General features: G+C 58.3%; 1 protein-coding gene across 1 annotated transcript in view; it reads left to right on the forward strand.

Annotated features, from left to right (window-relative positions):
* The window catches only part of UBASH3A (ubiquitin associated and SH3 domain containing A), a 40,923-nt gene that overhangs the window by 36,511 nt on the left and 2,717 nt on the right, over positions 1-1,695 (forward strand). Inside the window, exon 13 of the mRNA XM_015569078.1 lies at positions 1,154-1,260. Within this exon, the coding sequence (XP_015424564.1) occupies positions 1,154-1,260 (107 nt within the window). The remainder of the gene's footprint in view (positions 1-1,153; positions 1,261-1,695) is intronic.

Raw genomic sequence — 1,695 nt, forward strand, 5'->3', positions numbered from 1 at the left:
TGTCCCATTGCCTCCACCAGCTAAATGTCAGTGCCAGGCATGAGCCCCCTGAAAGGGCCCCCTGCAGTCCTCAGATGCAGGACCACGGCTCCGTCGGGTCCAATGTCCACAGAGCACCGTGTGTGCTGCTCACGGCAGGGAACAAGCTCCTCCATCCAAGCGTGTGGCAAGTGGCCGGGGCCCTGAGGAGGCGGCCCTGGGTAGGAAGAGGAGGGTTGGGAGGGCCCATGAGCGAGGCAGGAGGGCGAGAGGTGTGGAAGCAACAGAAAGTCCGGCTGGGCTGGAGGTAAACGCTCATACCTAGCCATCCCATGGCACCGGTGGGCCCTTCACAGGCATTACGTAATCTGCTGACTCCTTGCCTTCCCATGGGCTCTGAAATACCACCTCCCAGCACAGCACCCTAGCACCCAACCATGAGATTGGAGACCAAAGATCTGAGTGTGAAATTAACAGGAGATACCACAGGAAGAGAGGATCGGAGCTTTAGTGTGGGCTCACAGTGGAGGATCTGTAGTCACATTAGGAGGTGACTGGCGTGAAGGGACTGCTCTGTGTCAGCCTGGCCTTCCGAGGGAGCGCTGGCCTGATTTCCTCCTCTAGGTGGAGCCGGTGAGTCCGGCCCAGACACCTCCCGGACTCCCAGGGGGTGAGCCTCCCCAGCTCTGCTTTGTCCTGGCTCTGGCTCCCAGGTCCTGTCACCAGAGGGAGACTCCCTCAGCCAGTGGACTCTGGATGTCCTTACCCACCGTGAGTCATCAGCAGGCTCATCGTGATCAGCCAGCTGATAGTCCTCAAGCTAATCGGATCAGCCAGCTGATGATTCTCAAGCTAATCGGCTCAGGCTGGCGGCAGCCACCACTATGTCCCGAGAGAGGTGGCAGCTCAGATCCTGCTGCTGGCTCACATCCCGGCGAGGTCCCACCCCAGACCCTGCCTGGGGATGTGATACCCTCTGAAGAACCAACCATTTACAATGAGAGGCGGGACTGCTTTACGGAGCCATGACCAGCCACACCTATTCTACCCCCGGGGCCTCTCAAGGTGTGGGGGCACCGTGAAGTAGCCTCACCCAGGAACTGTGGGGACCTCCAATCTAACAAAGGCGCTCCCTGTGCCTGCTTGGACCTTGAGCTGTTCTTCTTCCCAGCAGGCGTCATCCTGATTGTGGGCCACGGCTCAACGCTGGACTCCTGCACGCGCCCGCTGCTCAGGCTGCCGCCCCGGGACTGCGCGGACTTCGCCCAGCTGGTGAGAAAGGTACGTGCCCGCCCTTCCTCTTCAGACCACAAAGTCAGACAGCCCAAGGACGCAGGGTCATCACAGGCCCTTCTCAGAATGTAAACAAGCAGCCTGGGGCCACCTGTCCCCTGAGATTGTGCCCACAAGCTCTCATGCGCAGGGCAGCCTTGGGCAGGGGGCTGGGGGCGAGGTTGTCATCTTGATCATCAGGGTGGCAACTCTGGCCATTTGCTGCCAAGATGATATTTTTAAAAAATAAAAATAAAAAAAGACACGGGGCTTTTTAAAGGTCAGTCCACATGATAATTCCTTGCAACTCCCAGAGTTGAACAGATGGTCCAGTAAGAAGTAAGCAAATTGGATAAAAAGAGAAAGGACAACAGCTGGACTGGCTTGCTCTAGGGACCCAGGGGGCAGAAAGGAAATCCCCCCCCCGCCCCCTGTGCCTTCCCT

The sequence above is a fragment of the Myotis davidii genome, unplaced genomic scaffold (genome assembly GCF_000327345.1).
Source record: "Myotis davidii unplaced genomic scaffold, ASM32734v1 scaffold512, whole genome shotgun sequence".
Taxonomy (NCBI): Eukaryota; Metazoa; Chordata; class Mammalia; order Chiroptera; family Vespertilionidae; genus Myotis; species Myotis davidii.